The sequence below is a fragment of the Pholcus phalangioides genome, unplaced genomic scaffold (genome assembly GCF_987345545.1).
Source record: "Pholcus phalangioides strain wild (caught in Gottingen) unplaced genomic scaffold, Ppha-v1.0 ptg000021l_1, whole genome shotgun sequence".
In the NCBI taxonomy this organism is placed as follows: domain Eukaryota; kingdom Metazoa; phylum Arthropoda; class Arachnida; order Araneae; family Pholcidae; genus Pholcus; species Pholcus phalangioides.
The window spans coordinates 6984300-7001727 of NW_028301614.1; the positions used below are offsets into that span (position 1 = coordinate 6984300).

The 17428-nt window shown below is 36.5% G+C and overlaps 1 protein-coding gene across 1 annotated transcript; it reads left to right on the top strand.

The window, feature by feature from the left end:
• The first annotated feature begins 1863 nt into the window (after window positions 1–1863).
• Window positions 1864–16983, top strand: Der-1 (derlin 1). The gene is made up of 8 exons (XM_089248979.1): window positions 1864–2230; window positions 4297–4408; window positions 5983–6047; window positions 7884–7910; window positions 9573–9668; window positions 12107–12159; window positions 13125–13235; window positions 16609–16983. Exons 1-8 carry the CDS (start codon window positions 2078–2080, stop codon window positions 16766–16768), a joined length of 777 nt encoding a protein of 258 aa, XP_089105105.1. The 5' UTR covers window positions 1864–2077; the 3' UTR covers window positions 16769–16983.
• Window positions 16984–17428: the final 445 nt, after the last annotated feature.

The window sequence follows — 17428 nt, forward strand, 5'->3', positions numbered from 1 at the left end:
TCAGCCCACCGATTTTTCAAACGTGGTGAACTTAACAACTTTACGATCAAGAACGTAACATTGCGTCCAAACGTCAGTGGAATAAATACAAAACAGTTCTCCCTGTTTTCTTTCCTCTCTCCTCATCACCGCGAAACTTTGTTGCAGACCTACGAAAAAAAAGTACAGTAAAACCTCGATAAGTCGTCAGCTCAAGTTATCGAAAAATTATGACGGCTTAAGCGGAGTGACGACTTAATGGGAGTGTCGTCAGATTGAATGTGCAATGTTGCGAAAATCGTATAAATTTAAAGTAATATGACATTTATTAAAGTTTGAATCAAAATAACAATATTAATAAAATGTATAGATTGCGAAAGAAAAAATAATAGCAATTTTTTACCTTTTTTATCTTATTACTTAAATTATTGTGCTAAAATGTGCTGTACACTTTGATTTATACAATATATCAATATTGTATAAACTTCAGGAGAGAAGAGAGGCTACTAATGCCTCTACTTCAGCGACTCACGCCATAGTGCGTGAAATAAGGAAGGCAGGGGGGTCGTGTCTCCAGTGGTGTAGATGGTAGCATACTTGCCCGGTATGCAAGAGGGCCTGTGTTCGTGTCCCGGCGGAGACGTGGTGACTTTTCTTTCCGAGTTCTCCTCAGTATGATATCAGGAAAATAACTGTTTCCTTGATATAAAAGTTTATTTTTCTACGATTGCAAAAAAATAAATATCTTGGGATTGATTTGTGTTTTTGTAATGGAAGGCTGTTGTGATGAAACATACAAAATTATACACTTCGGTTATTAAAGAAAATGAAACTTATTCCGTTATTGAAGATGGATGATGTCCAAAACTCAACTATCCTTACTGATTTGAGTATTGGACGATTTATGGCTGACCATATTTCTTTCTTCATAAAAATTCGTGATTCATACGGCGTATCCGCATAAAACTACTAGGTGCAAATAAAGTTGACAATTTTTTGTTGACAAAGTTGTCAACAAAGTCAAGTTAAAATGCCGATTACGGCCGAAAAAGTTGCCATTGATGGCCAAAAAAATTGTCAAAGGCAAGTGAATTTGCCAAGATCATCTCGCTATGTCTTTTCTTCCTTCGTCGGAGAACGACTGCAACCCGAGAGCGGGCTCCTTGTACATTGTTCTTTTCTTCGTTCCCGTTTTTCTTCGGTTACGCATGCATGTGTATTGTTAAAAGAAAAAAAAAATGAAACAAATAGAATAGAAGGTACTTCTATTCTAAGAAGATATCCACCGATACGCGCAAGTTGATATGGCTGATATTAAAAAGTCCTGCTCTGTTTTCCTATGGAACGTATCTGAAATAAAAAAAATCAAAAAGGTTACTCTACGTCCCTCTGACTCCCGGGCCTCAGAGCTGGAGCCCGGTCAGTTCCCCCTCCTGTGGAGGGAGGCATGGTTACGGCGGAATTATTTCTTTCATCAATTCCGAAATTATCTTTTTCATCAATTCTGAAATTATCTCTTTTATCAATTCCGAAATTACTTCCTTCATCAATTCTGGAACTAATCGTGTTTCAATGTTTTCACCCATTTTCTGAAAATCATCGTTGGACCACGACAAAAAGCTCCGAGGGCCAAATGTGGTCCGCGGGCCATGTGTTGAAGAGACTCCAGTTAAAAACAATTTACAAATTACTGAGACACCCTGTATATGGTCAGCGTATGTTTCCGTAATTTCTCTCGTCCAATCAAATTCTGACAAGATTTTACACTGTCATTCATCATTTCCTCCATGGTCATTCATGCTGTTTTACAAGGGGGGGAGGTGAGAAAAGCAGAAGGTGACGAGACCAAAACGCCACCGCGTGACCGAATCAGAAATCGCTTCGAATCATCGCCGACATTTAACTGGGAAAACAGTGATACGTCAGTGTTTATGTTTTTTTGCAGGAAGAGATGCGATAACATCATCACCGATTTTTCCGTGTATAATTCCGTTATAGTTATTAAATGATGAGTTAGAAACGCTTCGCGCCGAGAGCGATCGTCAGTCGATTCAATTGATCCATGTTATTAAATTCTTGACCGAGTTATTATATAAGGATGAGTGTCGTGAGCGATTTCTTCAACTCCTTACCTTTCTTCACTCGCTATTGGTTCGGACTGTCGATATTCTTCCCATTGGTCGGAAGATTCGGATTGCTGAATCCTACTTACATGATCCTCGACTATGGTGCTTTCGTCAAAAAATTCCAGGTCAGTATCATTCATTAAAATTGTTTTGTCTTTAATGAAATGCATCGAATTTCCTTTCCCCCTTGATGGTATTTAGTTTATCGCAGTGTGAAATGCAATCTAACTTGGGGGAGAATATCATCATATTTATTGAAAAGCGTTAACCGAGATATGAATGCCCTTTTGAACAGCTCTCGGTGATCAATGGAATTTTACTGATGAGTGAAAATTCTAGTATTACTGAAGGTGTGTAAGTCTAGTATTGTTATTAGGTGTGCTCGAGTCATCGCTTTCGACTCCCTTCATCTCTGTATTGACGGATAACAAGTGCTCGGCGCGGTCCTCATGCTTGGTGACCTTTTGCCGCAGTCTGTGGTGAACCGCCACGTGCTTTCCCTCCCTCTCCAGTATTGAACTTAAACTTGGGCATATACATTAGCATTTCGGATCATGCAATGAAAGCATTTTCCATTGGCTGTTCAGTAATTTGTGTGGCGTTGCGATTCTTCAGCTGTTCAAACTGGACCCACCTGGAATCGGTTTTTTCAATGAACATGAAGGAAAGAACACAAAGCAAGTTTGTGCACCCACAAATAAATTAGTATCGCTTCAGAGGGGGGGGGGTGTATGTTGCAATATCAATACACATAGTGTATATGCACCTTTAGGTTCAAAATAGTCTTTGAAATGGACAGTTCCCCCCTCCCCCGAAAAGTATTTTTCTTGTCTCAAGAGTGGAAGCATAGGCGAAGTAGTTCTTGTAGATGATGGATTGGAATTAAGGGTGTCTGAAGGCAGGTATCAGTCTGTCCAGAGAAATTGTTTGTTTTTTTCCACGAATATCTCTGTCGAAGATTTTTCCGCATCATTGCAAAACTGGGAATGGTCCATCATATGGAGCTTTGAGTGGTTTTCGCACTCCGCGCTGTGGTGTCAAACGAAGTGGAAGCAGTCAGTGAGATGAGGATGGATGAAAATGTCTCTTGTGGTCGTAGCTTGGAAACATTATCTTTGAGCATCTCAACTAGTTGCTTTGGTGATGTTTCCATGGGAGTAAGATCGAACATCATGTCCGGGTCAACACTGCTCGAGTAATCGTACTCGACCCCCTTGAGCTCTGAATTGATGGATGCCATGTGCTTGGCGACTGTTGGCCAGTATTTGGTGTGTTGCTGCATGCTTTCCTCAACTACAGTATCAAATTCAATGTTCGAAACAGTCCGGGAAATGAACAGTTCTTCTGGATCGTGTTTTTCTTGTCTGAAAAATGGGATGCTTAGGTAAAGTAGTTCTTGTAGGCCACGGATTGCAATCAAGCCCATCTGAAGCCAGGATTCAATCTGTCCAGAGAAATTGTTAGTTTTTGTCTATGCACACCGGTGTTGAAAGTTTTTCCACGTGGTTACAAAACTGGGAATGATCCATCACATGTAGCTTGTAACAGATTTCAAACTCTGTCATGTTGAACAAAGACATGTGAGTAGTCGTTGAAATGAGGGTGGACAAAAATGGCTTTCTGCCTATGATGAGATGTCTGTCATGGTCGTAGCTTGGAAAAACAAAAGTTTTTTGGTGATGTTTCCATCAGAGTGGGATCGAATATCACTTCCGGGTCACCATTGCTCGAGTCATTGCACTCGACTCCTTTCATCTCTGATTGAGTGAAGATAGCAGAGGTATTTATATAACTGATTGGTGAGAATATTTTAGAACCGACTGTGTGTGTGTGTGCCCTACTTGAGCCTTCCGTCTTTACATGAAAATAATGACATCATATCCAGGATTTAGATAATGTCTCGTAACATTGCAGCACAATTATTTCGGAATATTCCTGCTACCATTCCATTGTGAGAATATTATCAACAATTCTATGAATCTCGGGTGGAGGTCTGCTGCCAACCACCCAGAGAACAAGCATGCAATAATATATTTTAATTATTCGTTCATAATACTGGTATAAAATTGCTGGTCAGCCGCGATCAATCAGTGATCGTGACCAAATTAAGGCCAACCCTCGAACCTATATATCGAACCTCCAGCATATTCCAAATACTGACCAGGTTTCGTTTATTTTTCTTCACACGCAGATATGGCGACCAGTTACTTCGCTGTTTTACTACCCGCTGGCACCAGCGACTGCATTCTCTTACATGCTGAACCTTTACTTCTTGTACAACTATTCCGTGAGACTTGAACGAGGTAAGAAAAATTAAGTAATATCCTGCATGCAGCTATGGATTGCATATTTTTAAAAAAAAAAAAGAAATCTCAAGATTCTTCAGTTACCCAAATATCCAATATTTTAGGAGCCAAGCATATTTCTTTTGCGCAAGCTAGTTGTCACATGTAGAAAATTTTAGATGCCAATGTAAATTTTTCTACTTCGGATTTGTCAGGTTCTGTTATAGCGTTGTTATATTCAAAGCTATGCTGGAAGAGATCTCGGCAACAGGATAAGTCCAGTGGCAAAGTTTTGGCATTCATTCATTCATTCATTCATTCAGCGTGTTGTGTAATATCTAAAACTTTTTTCCTGAGAGTTAATAAAAATGAATATCCTTCGAGGATTGTGTCACTCTCCGTTATCCATACAAATGTTTTACTTTTTTGTTTTCAATTGCCGGGTTGAGCACTCTAGACCAGTAGACTACAAAAACAATGGATTTCAATCTTTCCTTAGAGCTCAAGTGCACTGAATGAGACCGTATTTTACATCATCCTCAGACAAGTTACAATCTGATGGCGGTGTCAATTAATTATTAGCTTTGGCCCGAGTTAGGTGTGTGTACAGTACCATTCAATGCACATTGTGACATATATCTATAAACCTGTTTTTCTCTCTCTCTCCACATCACCTTCTCTCACCCTCCACTCTATGCAGAAGGAAAAATATTTAAAAATCGAAAGATTGTTTGCTCTGTTCGATTGTTGATTTAAATTCAAGTTTAATGAAATAAAGATGATGGAAAACGATTGTTTTCCTTATAACAAATGAACTCTAAGGAAAGATTGAAATTTGTAGCCTTTTTTAGTCCAGTGATCTGGGTTGCTCACTTGGTGAGTGAGAGGATGTGGGTTCGATTTCCCACAAGGGCAATTGAATTTTCTCTCTTTCCTAAATATATCAGCCAGCTGTTATAAACCTTCGTAAAAATTAATAATAAAAAAAATTACTGGTCGATTATCATCACAACCATTTGCAAATTACTTCAAATTAGTGTGGTTTGCAGCACTTTTGATTGTAGCTTACGATCCTTATTTGTGCTTACCATTGAGCTCAATTTCTATTTTATTTATTTTTGACTGTCTAACCACTACTGTCAAAGGCGGGGATGTTTTATCTGGAGTTTATTACTGACTGGCAGTCACACACACACATCCCTATAACCGCCCAGTATTGAAAAATCCATGAAAAATCTTTTTTTGAATCTATTATTCGTCCTTGTCAGAAACTTTCCCGGTGATTCCATTCTATTGCTAAGGTACAATGGAAAGCAGCAACAACATCACCACAGAAGAAGATTGCTACCAAAAGGAGTCCCACTTGGAGGGGTTGGCACACCAATCTCTGTAAGTTAAAAAAGAAGGCAAAATGTGTGGAATACTGTTGTTTGGAATCATCAATAATTATGGATTAAATATTAACGTCCTGGTCTTAGTCTTTTCGTGTATAAAATGCTGGGGTGTGATAAAAATGACCAATCAGTGATCAGTTGTAATGAAACAAGTCGATATGTTACACACATTCTTATTAGATTGCTTGTTTTTTCCAGGTCAGTATGCAGGACGTCCAGCAGACTATTGTTTTTTGCTGCTCTTCAACTGGGTCAACATTGTGGTATCCTTTGAAAATTTTAAAATATTAACTATTATAATTATTATTCAACTGTTATTTATTTCTCTCAGCAAGTCTCTGGACAGCATTTTGTTGGAAAGCAGCGATGATCAAAATGTTTTGTGTATACTTGAATTTTTACCTGCCTGCAGAAGCTGCCAGTCGCCGACAGATTGCCAATGAATGAGAAAGTGTAAGTGAGTGGCATTGCATTTCCGTTTTTGACAAAATGACAGTGAAAACTTGAATAATACTATTGCATTAAATGACTGCTTTAATAACACTGCGCTTATATGTGAAGCTTGGTGATCCCTGAGTGTAATCAATCCTCCCAGATTCAACAGACTTTCAGAGATGTACAACCACAGCAAAGATGGCCACAAATCAATGAAGGGTGAAGCATGTTTTTCTGGTAGGTCCTCGAAATCCAGAAATGTGATCGTTATTGACAAAATGAGGTGATGATTCAGGACCATCGTATCACCATCAGAAAACTTGCAGATGAAGCAGACATTAGCATTGCATCCGTTCATTCCATTTTGACTGACAATTTGGTCTTCAAAAGATGCAATGTCATGCTGACTACTACTTCACTGCTCACCAACTCCGGTCCTATATCGCCATACGGCAATTTCCAACCAGTGGAGTTGGGTGGGAAATGAAGGCTCCATCCATCAGTGGTCGCCCCAGGCTCGGTAGGTAAAGAACTTGCTTCTGATGTTCTATGCCCGGATTTGAACCCATGGACCTTGATGGTAACCTTCATAGTGAAAGACGAGCATCTTTACCACTGTGCCACTCGGGTACTGTCATGCTGACTGTCTTCTTTGACTGTAGTGGCATAGTTCGTCACGAGTATGGACTCCACAGCACAACCATCACCAAGGAGTACTACCAAGAGATTATGCTTCACAATTGGCACCTCCATCATGATTAATGCAGTAACGTTCATATTTTTCCTGCCATGTTGTCAAAAACGAAAATGCTCACTTACACTTCCTTATTCATCTGCAGTCTGTTGGCAACTGGCAGCTTTTGCAAGCAGGTAATTCAAGCATTCACACTAGGATTGCCGACATACGTGCACATAACCATGCCTACTTAGCCCACCTTCATTGGTTCACACACGAAAAATTATAGGCAAATACATTTATAACAAACTTCATATGCAACCTGATTATATTCATATTAAAATAGCCTAAATAATGACATACATTTGTGATATTTTTTTGACAGGAATATGGCTGGGCCCCCCCCCCCTGTTATGGTAGTGTCAAGTCACAAAGACTGACCATTACTAAGTTGAGTGACTTTAAAAGTTAGTAACTTAGTGACCGTCAGTGATATTTCCTTAGTTAAAAGTATAGTTTGTTAGCCAGAAGTTCAACGCTTCCTATGTAATCTGCCCATTCATACACCTGGCCAACTTTGTGAAGTGGTAGCTTGTGAACCATGAGTTTGATGTTGGTTAAAAAAATGATAAATGATAACATAACATATACTATTATGTCTTCTTTCCAAACAGCAAACGTTAACGTCACACATTAAACAATTTAAGGTTTTTTTTTTGCATGGAAGAAATTTGTGAAAGTGTTGAGATATTTTACTAACAACTTACGCAGATTAGATTTCACTGGATGGATAGATTTTGTTGGGACAAATCTACCTGTACCTCATTCACTGCCGTCACTAAAGACTTTGTGCTCATTTAAACCCTTATGATTATATCTAGGCCTATTAATCTTGTCCATTCTTGTTTGTGAAGTTTTTAATTTGAGGTTTTCAAATAATTGTTACATTTCAAATGCTATGTGTTTTTCCCCTTAACTTATTCGTTAGGTGCTCGCTCTTGTTTTCAACATGTGGGTATGTATTGCATTTTTTAAAATTTATCTATTAATATTTTGTCTCTACCTATAAAATAACATGTCCTGACTGATTCATCATTGCTGACCCGAAACCCTTGAAGCAATAAGAATGAAATTCAGTCAGTAGTTTAATTTCATAATGTAGTCATTTCACAATGTAATGGGATTTCTCAAAAATTCTACCCCTAAAGTGGTTCAAAGGTTGCAGAGAGAAATCACTGCCAAGCCAAAACCACTGAAACTATAAATATGAAATTTAATCAGTAGTTTTATTTTATAATGTACGAACTCACTCAAAAGAGGTTTGTCAAAAAATTCAATCTCTGAAGAGGTCTTAAGGGGGAACTTTCAGATTAACAAATCCACGTGAGCAAAGCTGTGGGTAAAAGCTCTTATCTTATAAACCGGAATTTTCAAACCATGAGGTACAGATGTTTGAAAGAGGCGTGAGAACTTTCAAATTTTTCTGAAATACTGTATCACATCTCTTTTTTAAAGTGTTTTTGGATAGAAATCGAGAATGATGAATCATGATATTTTGCACACTCAGGGAAACTGTGATGGAAAAAAATTTGAAAAAACAACATATATATAGAATGTTTAAAAAATATATAATTCTCTTATTATTGTAAAAAAACTGTTCAAATGTTTTTCTAACAGTTTATGTAACAATAATAGATGCTACTTGGGGGGGGGGGGAAGCAGCTTAATATAAATACGTGCAATAAAGTACAGTCGAACCTTGTACCACGAAATCACACAACCAGGGCAGTTATTTCATAATAACTGAATGCTATTTAAGAAACTAATGCTTCTAAAAAAAATAATTGAATGAATCGCATAAGAAAAATACATACCAATGAAATAATTTTGCATGTCTTTTTTTGTGTTGATTTTACTGTCATGGGAAATGTCTGAATTCTCTGACTAGTTTGCCAATTAACCTGCTGAAGTTCAAAGAGTCCACATTTTCATTTACTTCAGTTGCTAGCCAAGTTACTTAGCCATTGTGCAGGATTGACATTGGCTGTAATAACATTTTTACTATTCTACTGGTAAAGTATGTACACTACCCCTAAAAATAATATATTTTTGTTTTAGGATAAAAATTTGAAAAATTGTGATGGTTGACAGCCAGCAGAAGAACATTTCCTCAACAAATTTGAAAAAAATCTATTGAAATTAAATACAGTGACAACTTTGTAGAAACTGGAACATAAATAGAAACTGAATAAATAGAAAAAAAAGTTCAGTGTCAAATATATTTAATGTAAATATCAGTTTTTTTATTACCCACACCATAAACAGAGCTTAAAGCATAGGCGGAGATAGACTTGGAAGTCTGGGGGGGGGGCACAATGATGATGGTGTCAATTCTTATATATACATATATACATTAGATCAGTCGACTCCACCTTTGATGCTGGGGGGGGGGGGGCAATGCCCCCCCATATCTCTGCCCTTGGCTTAAAGGGTGAATAGAAGCATCATTCAAATTTTGCTAGGAGTGTCCTACTGAGTTGAGTAAGAGGTTTAAGTATATTGTAATTACAGCAAGGGAATGATAAATGAAAAAAAATTTTTATTGTTTTTTATTAGAACCACTGATTTGATTACAAAATGGTTGCAAAAATCTCTAAATTCTATGTTTGCATTATAGTTACTGATGGATCCTATGATTGTGAGTGTTCTTTACATATGGTGTCAAATTAATAAGGATGTGATCATCAACTTCTGGTTTGGAACACAATTCAAGGTACAGCTTTTTACTCATCGCCTTTTCTCAGTTTATCCATTCGTGATGAATTTGGATTTTATTTGTTATATACAGTGAAATCTCTTAATATATATATAACAGACCATTTAGGCAGACACAGGGTAGGGCAAAGGGGGGCCAATCACTCCCTTACTTTAGCCTAATTCAAAGATCCTGTATCTGCTTATGTAACAGACACCATGGGACTGAAATTTTTATGTAGCAATAGGGAAGTGTCCCTTAATACGTTGTGAGACACATTGAGGCCCTGTTTCACAGAATTCAACAGTGTTCATTAATGGGGAGTGTCCTCTAAGCAGATTCCACTTGTAGTAGACTTTATCTAGCGTAGGAGTGGCCAACCATTGACATGCCATGGTATCAGGAGTGGCATGAAAACGCTTTTAAAAAATTAAAGAAATTTGCTATTTCCTTTTTCAATCAAATTCGCTCCAACTTGTAAATAATCCTTTTATTATGAATGATGGTCTTATAGGCTGCTGAACCTATATTTAATATTATTGGTACGCTTAAAACACATAATTATGTGATGAGTTTCTATTCAATTATTTCCTGTTCAGTTTTTCATTTTTGGGCATAGTTGCTGGACGTACTATATGTATGAGATTCGGGATCCTCCACATGTGGGACATGCATTGTATAATACAATTATATTTATTGTATATCCTATATCCCTGAATTCTTGGAGGAGGTGGGGGAGGGGGGCTAAGCCCTATTACAAAACTCTGGTGTCTGTGTTCAACATGGTGTAGGTAAGATTAACTTCTACCGATATACATACATGCACAATCTGCATTGTGATAATCAAATTCATGACTCAAAAGTAAAAACAATGTCAAACTCAAAAGAGTGACAAAGTGAACATCTTTTACGGAAATAAGAGGATAGTCAAACAATATTTTGCAAGAACAGAGAAAATTCTAGTGTCCTGTAAAAACGGGACGTATGTCTGTGTGTTAAAATTTTGTGTAGTGACAACGCTTATCAAAAACAATCTTGATTGTCGTATGGTTTGGAAAAGGTTGGCCACCCCGATCTAGCACATTATTTCGTCTTTTGCAGCATAATATTCTAATCCTTAAACTGCTTCCATTGCTCATAGATGACTTTGGTAAGAAGCAATGATTTGCTATTTAGGGGGGTGGGGAGGAAAGGGGAAATTTTTTTTCTGTTGTCTTATGGAGAGGTTTATCTGTGAGACTATTTGAAAAGAACTAAATACGTATTTAATTTAAATTATATTTGTATTTTCACTGTTACCTGACAAATAAAAATGATATTGATATAAAAGAAATTCTGTAATGCTAAGGTTTTAACATAAAATGTTGAAATATGCATGAAATGACATGTATGGCGATTATTTCTGTTTTTAAAAGAGGCTGCATGTTTTTTACTGCTACAATTATTGTGCTACAATTTTTTAAAAATTGATTTTCGGTGTAAAAAACCTTTGATGTTGTACATGATCTCTTATTGAGTAGCAGCAAAGACAACAATGTGTCTAACAAAAATGGTTTTCTCATTTTGTTGCTTTGTAAAACTCCAGTGGGGTGTTTTCAGAGCAAAAGAAATCGATTAAATATTGACCATCTTATACAGAGTGCATAGCTAACAATACAGAGACAAAGCAGCAACTTTCTTATTGGGTTTATGAGCACAAGGTGTCTGTATAAAAAATATAAAAAGTTTTTTTAAATTTTAATAACTAGGCTATGAAACCCCTTGCAATAAGAATGACTTATCTGAGGTTTGCACATTATTTGGATACGTTTTCTGATTGGAGGTATGCCACTAGGATCAATGGTTCGCCACTAATTTGCAGTACCTGCTGTTAGCTATGCACCCTGTATGCAGTTGAATCCTGTTTTAACGAATACCGTTATAGCAAAAATCTCGCTTTAACGAACACTTTTCTAATCCCCCAAATAAGTTTACATAGGAACAGTGCTAGGTAACCTGGAATTCCTTTATAATGAAATTTCGTTATAACAAAGTGATTCCTCCGGTCTCTTGGCGTTCGTTACAACGGGATTCGACTGTATTATAGTTGATATGATAAACTGGTAATTATACATGAGCATGAATCGTATGTAAATCAGAAACATTTTTACTGGTGATTATGCATAATTCCCAAATGGAGTTGGTAATTTTGGTAAATATGGAAAAATTGCTAAGCCATATATATCACTTTAGTCAAACCACTTATCAGCTACACGTATAAAGCAACTGCATTTCTACCGAAACCTTTTCCTTCTTTTCTTTTTTCCTCAGAGTGTGACTCATACATCTCGGTGGCTTATTCTCCTGGTTAATTCTTGTTGTTTCTTAGAAAATGACTAACCTTAGCCACAAAAGAAAATTCATTGAAAATATACTGAAGTTTATGTTATGCTTATGTGTTCTGTTCTGATTTTCAGGCTATTTACCTCCCATGGGTGCTTTTTGGTGTTAATTTCATCTTGAGAGGCGGGTGAGTTTCATGAATTTGTTGTTTTCCACGAATATGTGTTACAGCACTATTATTTGTTGACTGTGTTCTGCGGCTCTCATTTTGTAATTGAATTCTCACACATGATAATATATACATTTTTTATATATAAAAGTGTATCTTGTATGTTCATAAATCAACAAAATTGCTTACCAGGGCTTAACGAATCGGGGAATATTTAGAATCCATGCCCTCCCCCCCCCCCAAATGAAATTGATCCAAAATAGGCTATTCCTTGACTTTTATGGGACTTTGGGGGACGGGGAACCTTTCCCTGCTAGCAGGCAGGCTGACATAATTTCAGAAAATTTTGTGGTTCTGAGACTTCAGTACAGTTATTAAACATTTGAAAAAACCTAGGTGCCAGTCTCGATTTTTTAGTCGCCATGGCAACCTGGTGCCCGGAATTTGTCCAGCCCTATTGCTAACATCATGATGATGTGGCACAGAACTTATGCCATTGCCAGCATCAGGGCAATAGCCAGAAATTGATTTTACAGGGGTACAGCTAATATATGTATATATATTTTTAATCTACCAAAATGATAGAACAGTAGATTTTATTCCATGAAAATCAGTCATTTTGTAATATTTTGAGGGTTATCTGACCACCTTGGTTTTCACTCACCCCTACTTGCTAAAGCCTTGGCTGGCGTCCCTTCCTGTACTGAGTTCAAAGTTATAGAAAATTAGAAACACAGTATTTGTTTGAAGCCTGTTAGAACTTCAGTTACGTTAACCAAAAAAATTACTCATTTTTCTTTACTACACATATATTTATGTGGCACTAATTCCAGAAACACTCACTATATATATAGGAGGAATGAGAGACTAAATTTGGAAAGATCCATGGAAAATTAAATGTAGCAATTTTTTTCACACAGCGTACTTTATTCCTTTGTTACTGAAAAGTTGTAATACATTTCTTATTTTTGTTTCCTCTTCAGTGGATTTGATGAATTAGTCGGCATACTCGTTGGTCATCTTTATTACTTCTTGATGCACATGTATCCTGAAAACTATGGAGGAAGAGTTCTGTTGCACACTCCACAGATTCTGTAAGTCATTGATTAACTCGTCTACAAATCCAAACAAAAGTTTTTCTAGGCATTTAAATTAGTTAGATCTAAATTCGTTTTTTTTTTTTCATGTATAAACATTGCTCAAAAGAAATTAACGAGATTTCTTAATCTGGGATTGGTTCAGTTCATCATCATCATTGTGTTTTGTACGGGAGAAGACTGAGTCTATCTCACAATTATTAACGAAATATTTATGCATGCTACAGTAAAACCCCTCTTAACGGTTACCCCTCAGATGCAGTCACCCCTGTTTTACGGCCAAATAGAAATAGCAATAGGCCTATTTAAATAATGTATTTCAAACCCGTCTAACAGTCACCCACACCATTTTCATCATTCGTTGCATTGGATTGGTGCACCAATATTTTAAATTTTGGTTCAAATTATGCTCACTAGAGATGACAGCAAAGTTTAAATATTTGATCAACTTTTTTATATTCGGCTACTTTATAATGAAATTTTGGCTGGAAGTTTGTTAATGTTTGGCACCTGTGATGTCTGTTTAGAATCTGAAATCATGTGTTGCTGATTGTTCTTCTGTATTTTACATTATTCCCTGCTGTTTAATATGGCCAGCTCTAGTATAATCGTTACTCTCTATCACTAAGAGAAAAAAAAATTGATGTCTCAAATTCAGTGAAAATCTTAAAATTGAAGTTCGTGCTCTGGCAAATGAGTTCAATGCATTGATACATTTTCCTGTAAATGCAATGACGGAAAGTCATTTGATTTAGTCTTTCGGCTTAAAATATATTTTGAAAGAGTTGAAATATTCAGCAAAACTCACCACACTTTGATCAGTTTTTGAAAAGATGTTAATTGAGTATCTAAACTTTGTATAATATTTCTTTTATAATTTTAATTTCATATCTTTGCAATAATTACGTATATTCATGACTTTAAACGCACCTCATATTGTCAGAATTTCATTCATATTCAAATAAAGAACTATATCAGTTACTGTTAATATTAAAAAATACAATTAATACAGGAATCCCCTCTGATACGGTCACCACCCTCTTTTACGGTCAAATTTTTTTGTCCCACTAGTGTCCGCAAAATAGGGGTTTTACTGTATATTATGTGGAAGAGTAGATCAACTTTGCCCAAGAATATTAAGAAGTCACCTACAAATAAGGCAAATACATGAAAAATACATAAACTCCTAATGCATTTTGACACACAATGGGTGTCTTCAGAGGAAAAAATATTTAACCACTTATCACTCTGATTTGGTATCCAATCCAAGTGGGATCCTTGGTCAGCATGATAAGTGGTTAAATAGTTTTTCCTCTGAAGATGTCACCCATTGGGTGTCTATGGTTCCATTGTACTCAGAGGAACTGGAATGAAGAAAACATTGGGGTTGGGTGTGTGCCTTAAAGTTGGTAGTTATCTCACATATACGATGCTCCAGCTTTTACAAAGAAGAGGGAGGGTGCATTGCATTGTTTTTTCAGAAATTATTGGAGGAGCTCAAATGGCGTCAGCTCCTAGGTTTTAACGCCTATGGTTGCACTTTTGTTAATATATTCCATTCATTATGATAACTTCTTTATAATGACGTGTTTTTCCCCAGTTCCTTGAGTATCATTATATAGCCGTTTCACTGTATAATACAGTGATCTCTCACTTATGTATTTGTGCAAGGGAACAAGGAAAAAAAGACGCATAAAGGTGTGTGAGAGAGGCATATAAGTGAATAGCATTATTTGTTGCTATACATGTTTGACAGGAAGTTTGGAAAATTGTCTTATAACTGAAACGTAAAGTGAAAGGGTTCATGTGACAGATCACTTTTTTTTCTGATTCCTTTCCTTAAAAGCATTTGATGACAAAACCTCTTAAAATATCTTCATCCTAAAGATGTCACTCTCCGCTATTCTGGTGGCAAAATGTTAGTGTATGCGAGATGTTAGCTGAGTTGGGTCTGACTTTCCATGTATGGTTCCATTCAGTGTATACAAGCTGTAAGGAAAGAAATTGCTTCTACTGGGTTTGATTCCTTGTAGAACAGTGTTTCATTTTCCCAGCATTTTTGATGTGGCTAACTTCTGTAGTATCAGAAAGTCAGTTTCGACACCCCCTGCCATAAAAATCCAAATTGTATTTTTTTGTAATTTTCGTATCATAAATAATTTGACAAGTTACAATTTCACCACATTTTGTGAAATTCACATTTCACAAAATGTGTCATTAATGCAGAGGTGGTAAATGAAAATGATCCTGTGGACTCCTCGCAAAGTACCATTCCGTGGACCACAGGTCGGAAAACACTGCCATAGAAGCAGTTGAATTCATCTTTGCATCTGCCAGTTGTTAAAACCCTCACATCTTCATCTTTTAATATAATGTGAAAAAAATCACAGTTTTTACGCGCAAGAAATAGGCTACATATTATGTTACAATTATTATGTCACATTATTTATTATTTTATATGTATTATCAAATATTAAGTGTAATGTGAACGTCATTTCTCAGCTGTAAATTTGCATATTTTTTCATAATATCATCAATTTTAATTCTCATTCAGAGATAAGCACGTTTGATTTTTGGGGCACAAAGTGTACTTTAAATTCGGGTAAATAAGCATTTTTCTTAAAATTTATCTGTACAGGGTAGTTATTTAATTACCCCCTCCCCTTGCCGCATTTTACTGGTGAACTGCTGATTCTAGAGGCATACTTCCTATTGGAAAGGGCATCCAAATAACGGGTGGAAGTGATATACATCATTCATTTTGCAGGGTGTTGTGTAGTTAACTTTTTATAATCACACCCTGTGCCTAAAAACCCAATTAGAAAGTTTTGCCCTGTCTCTCTTGAGGCCATCAAAGAAAATGCAGTGTTTCTCAGTGAAATATTTACCGAGATATGTGAATTCAAAAATTGGAGAAAAATTAGGTAGGGACAGCCTAAATGAGCCAAAGGAACGTTGTCTGTTAGTTTTGCTGTTCTTTCCCAACTTTTCTTCGATTTTTTTTGGTTTTTTGAAATAAAATATCTCAGTGAATATTGTACTTAGAAACATGGGAGTTTTTTGTTGGCCTCGAGGAATTGAGTTCTCAAGGACTAAGTGTTCATATAAAAATTTATTTTTTTAGCTTAATGACTATGCAACCCCTTGCAACATGAATGACATATCTGAGTTCTACATGTTATTTGGCAAATTTTTCTAATTGGAAGTATGCCTCTTGGTTCGCCAGTAAAATGTGTCAAGTGGAATTATGGAATCACCCTGTACATGCTTGAAAAAAATAAATTTTAATATTTGATGTGGTCCAACAGTATCACTATATTATGAACCTCATTTTGTAATGAGACTAAAATATTTTGTGATTCTCACTCAGGCACGACTATTTTCCGAGTATAAGACGCACTGGTGGATTCAGCTTTGGACAAGCTCCTGCGAGTAGGCAATCTCCGAATGACGACAGAGGAGGAGGAGGAGGAGGAAGTCAACGGGGTGGGCACTCTTGGGGAAGAGGTCACACTCTTGGGAACCAGTGACTTTTATTTTTTGGTATTGTACTTCATTTATACAAAGAACCAGTCTGTGATTAAAGCATGAAGAAAGAGATCATTAAAAAAACTGATACAAGCACTTTGTTTTTTGTTTGTTTGTCACGACGCAGTTTCATCATGGGCCATAATGTCAGTGTTCATAATATTCTGTATACTAATATTTTAACAAACATGAATAAACAGCTGAATGTATCATGTTAGCATCTGGTATTTTTTTTTAACACTCCTAACGTGGATAGGTAGGAAAATATACCGCTATGTTTAAAAAGTTCCAAGACTTATTTTATTATGGAAGAATAAATGCAGGTAGAACCTGTTTATTTGGTGTTTCCATCAAAGTAACTACCCTGTGTAATTACTTTTACATTTTTATTATTGTCAACAATGTTGTAAATGGGAATTACAAGCCTTTTTGTTTGTCACATCCTCCATTGCCTTTGCTACTGCTCAATGCACTTCTTCAGAACTTGTATCAGAGGAAAAAAGTCACATGGGAAAAGATCAGGGGAAATAAGCTGGTTTTGGAAGTCTCGGAATGTGATACTTTGACAGGTAATCGGACACCAGTAGGGACCCATAAGCTGGCACATTGCCATGACAGAGAACCCACAACTTGGCCTTCCAAAGATTTGGTCGCTTACGGCT

What these genes read in the sequence shown, in the direction of transcription:
- Der-1 (XM_089248979.1), top strand. Translation starts at nt 2,078, where the DNA reads ATGAGTGTCGTGAGCGATTTCTTCAACTCCTTACCTTTCTTCACTCGC. An exon ending in TTCCGTGAGACTTGAACGAG is followed by an intron (nt 4,409 to 5,982) that starts GTAAGAAAAATT and finishes TGTTTTTTCCAG; the next exon opens with GTCAGTATGCAGGACGTCCA. An exon ending in GGTTTGGAACACAATTCAAG is followed by an intron (nt 9,669 to 12,106) that starts GTACAGCTTTTT and finishes TCTGATTTTCAG; the next exon opens with GCTATTTACCTCCCATGGGT.